This window comes from Aplysia californica, unplaced genomic scaffold (genome assembly GCF_000002075.1).
Source record: "Aplysia californica isolate F4 #8 unplaced genomic scaffold, AplCal3.0 scaffold00061, whole genome shotgun sequence".
Lineage (NCBI taxonomy): Eukaryota > Metazoa > Mollusca > Gastropoda > Aplysiida > Aplysiidae > Aplysia > Aplysia californica.
The window spans coordinates 125,394-126,741 of NW_004797331.1; the positions used below are offsets into that span (position 1 = coordinate 125,394).

The 1,348-nt window shown below is 39.4% G+C and overlaps 1 protein-coding gene across 1 annotated transcript in view; it reads right to left on the minus strand.

Moving 5' to 3' along the window:
- LOC106011129 (DBH-like monooxygenase protein 1 homolog) overlaps positions 1 to 1,348 on the minus strand; it is a 20,457-nt gene that overhangs the window by 1,770 nt on the left and 17,339 nt on the right. Inside the window, exons 7-8 of the mRNA XM_035968477.1 lie at positions 978 to 1,160; positions 10 to 69 (exon numbers count right to left, since the gene is read on the minus strand). Of these exons, the coding sequence (XP_035824370.1) occupies positions 10 to 69; positions 978 to 1,160 (243 nt within the window). The remainder of the gene's footprint in view (positions 1 to 9; positions 70 to 977; positions 1,161 to 1,348) is intronic.

Sequence of the window (1,348 nt, forward strand, 5' to 3'; positions counted from 1 at the left end):
AGTACTCACGAGTGTAAGGCCGGCCCGTCCTCTGGAGTCGTAGACACATTCCGTCACCAGATAGTCACCCTGACACCGAAGACAGAAGAGAATTGGACATGTTATGATATCTTTTTCAGGATATTTAGATCGCATGACAAAGACCCCCTCCCCCTCCCCTTCTCTCTCTCTCTCTCTCTCTCTCTCTCTCTCTCTCTCTTTCTCTCTCCCAAGAAAAAAACCTAAAACACCAACAACAGCAACAAAAAATAAAAGCAAAAACGAAAGACACAGAACAACATTTTTAAAAAACAAAACAGACCACCAAAAAACCCCCCAAAAAAACCAACAAAAAACTAACAAACAACCCAGCCCAGACGCAATGAGCTGACATTTTTTGTAGAAAAAATTATATCAATTTTAACTTCTCAGGCAATATAGTACTTCAGATCAAAACATGTCAACCTTACAGGGTTATGTCCATGATTACAGATCGAACCGTTAGTGTACTTTATTACGAAATACATTCACATTACTCTCTTTATGTTATTTGGGTACGCTAGCTTCAGACGTCTGATCATTGGCGATATGATGAAAGAAAAAAATCCAAGTTTCAAAGCGCAATCAATGCAAGGATTAAACAATGTCTTAATTACATTTCATCAAATGCGGCAAAAACAAAAAGAATTTAATACACCAAAAAACTATCTCTATCTACTATCTTTCTCTTTCTTTCTTTCTTTCTTTCTCTCTCTCTCTCTCTCTCTCTCTCTCTCTCTCACTCTCTAACTCTCTTTTTCTCTCTCTCTTTCCTCTTTTTGTCTCTTTCTTTCTCTCCTCCTCTTCCTCCTTATCTCAATAATTTCTTCCCCGCCCTTCATTTTATTTATCTTCCATTATTCTCTCAAATTTTAATATTTAGTTTGTTTCACTTTCTCTTCTCCCAACCCAAATTATTTTTTTCAATTAAAAAAAATCATTTAAAAAGTCAAACTGACGGCTTTGACAACTCTCTCCTGCGGAAGGTAGCGCTGCTCTTGGAAGTTGAAGTCGTAGTTGTTGTCTTCGCCGATTGGCTGCAGCTCCACACCGTTCCGGAAGTGACGTGTCCTCAGTTTGACCCCGATAAGGTGGGCGTGGAGGAGGTTGGAGAACACACGGATCTCCTGTCCGCCCAGACCCTGTGAGTTCAAAGGTCAACTTGTTAGGGCTTTATCATGTGTGTTAGAGATGAGCGCGCGCAAACTTGCAATTTTGTTGGTTTTTTGGTTGGTTCTTAATCTGTTTAATTTCGGTTGCTATCTTTATCTATTAAATTATTTTTAAAAACTTTAGTGTGTGTGTCTATAAGGGAGTGCGGCGACGGGGG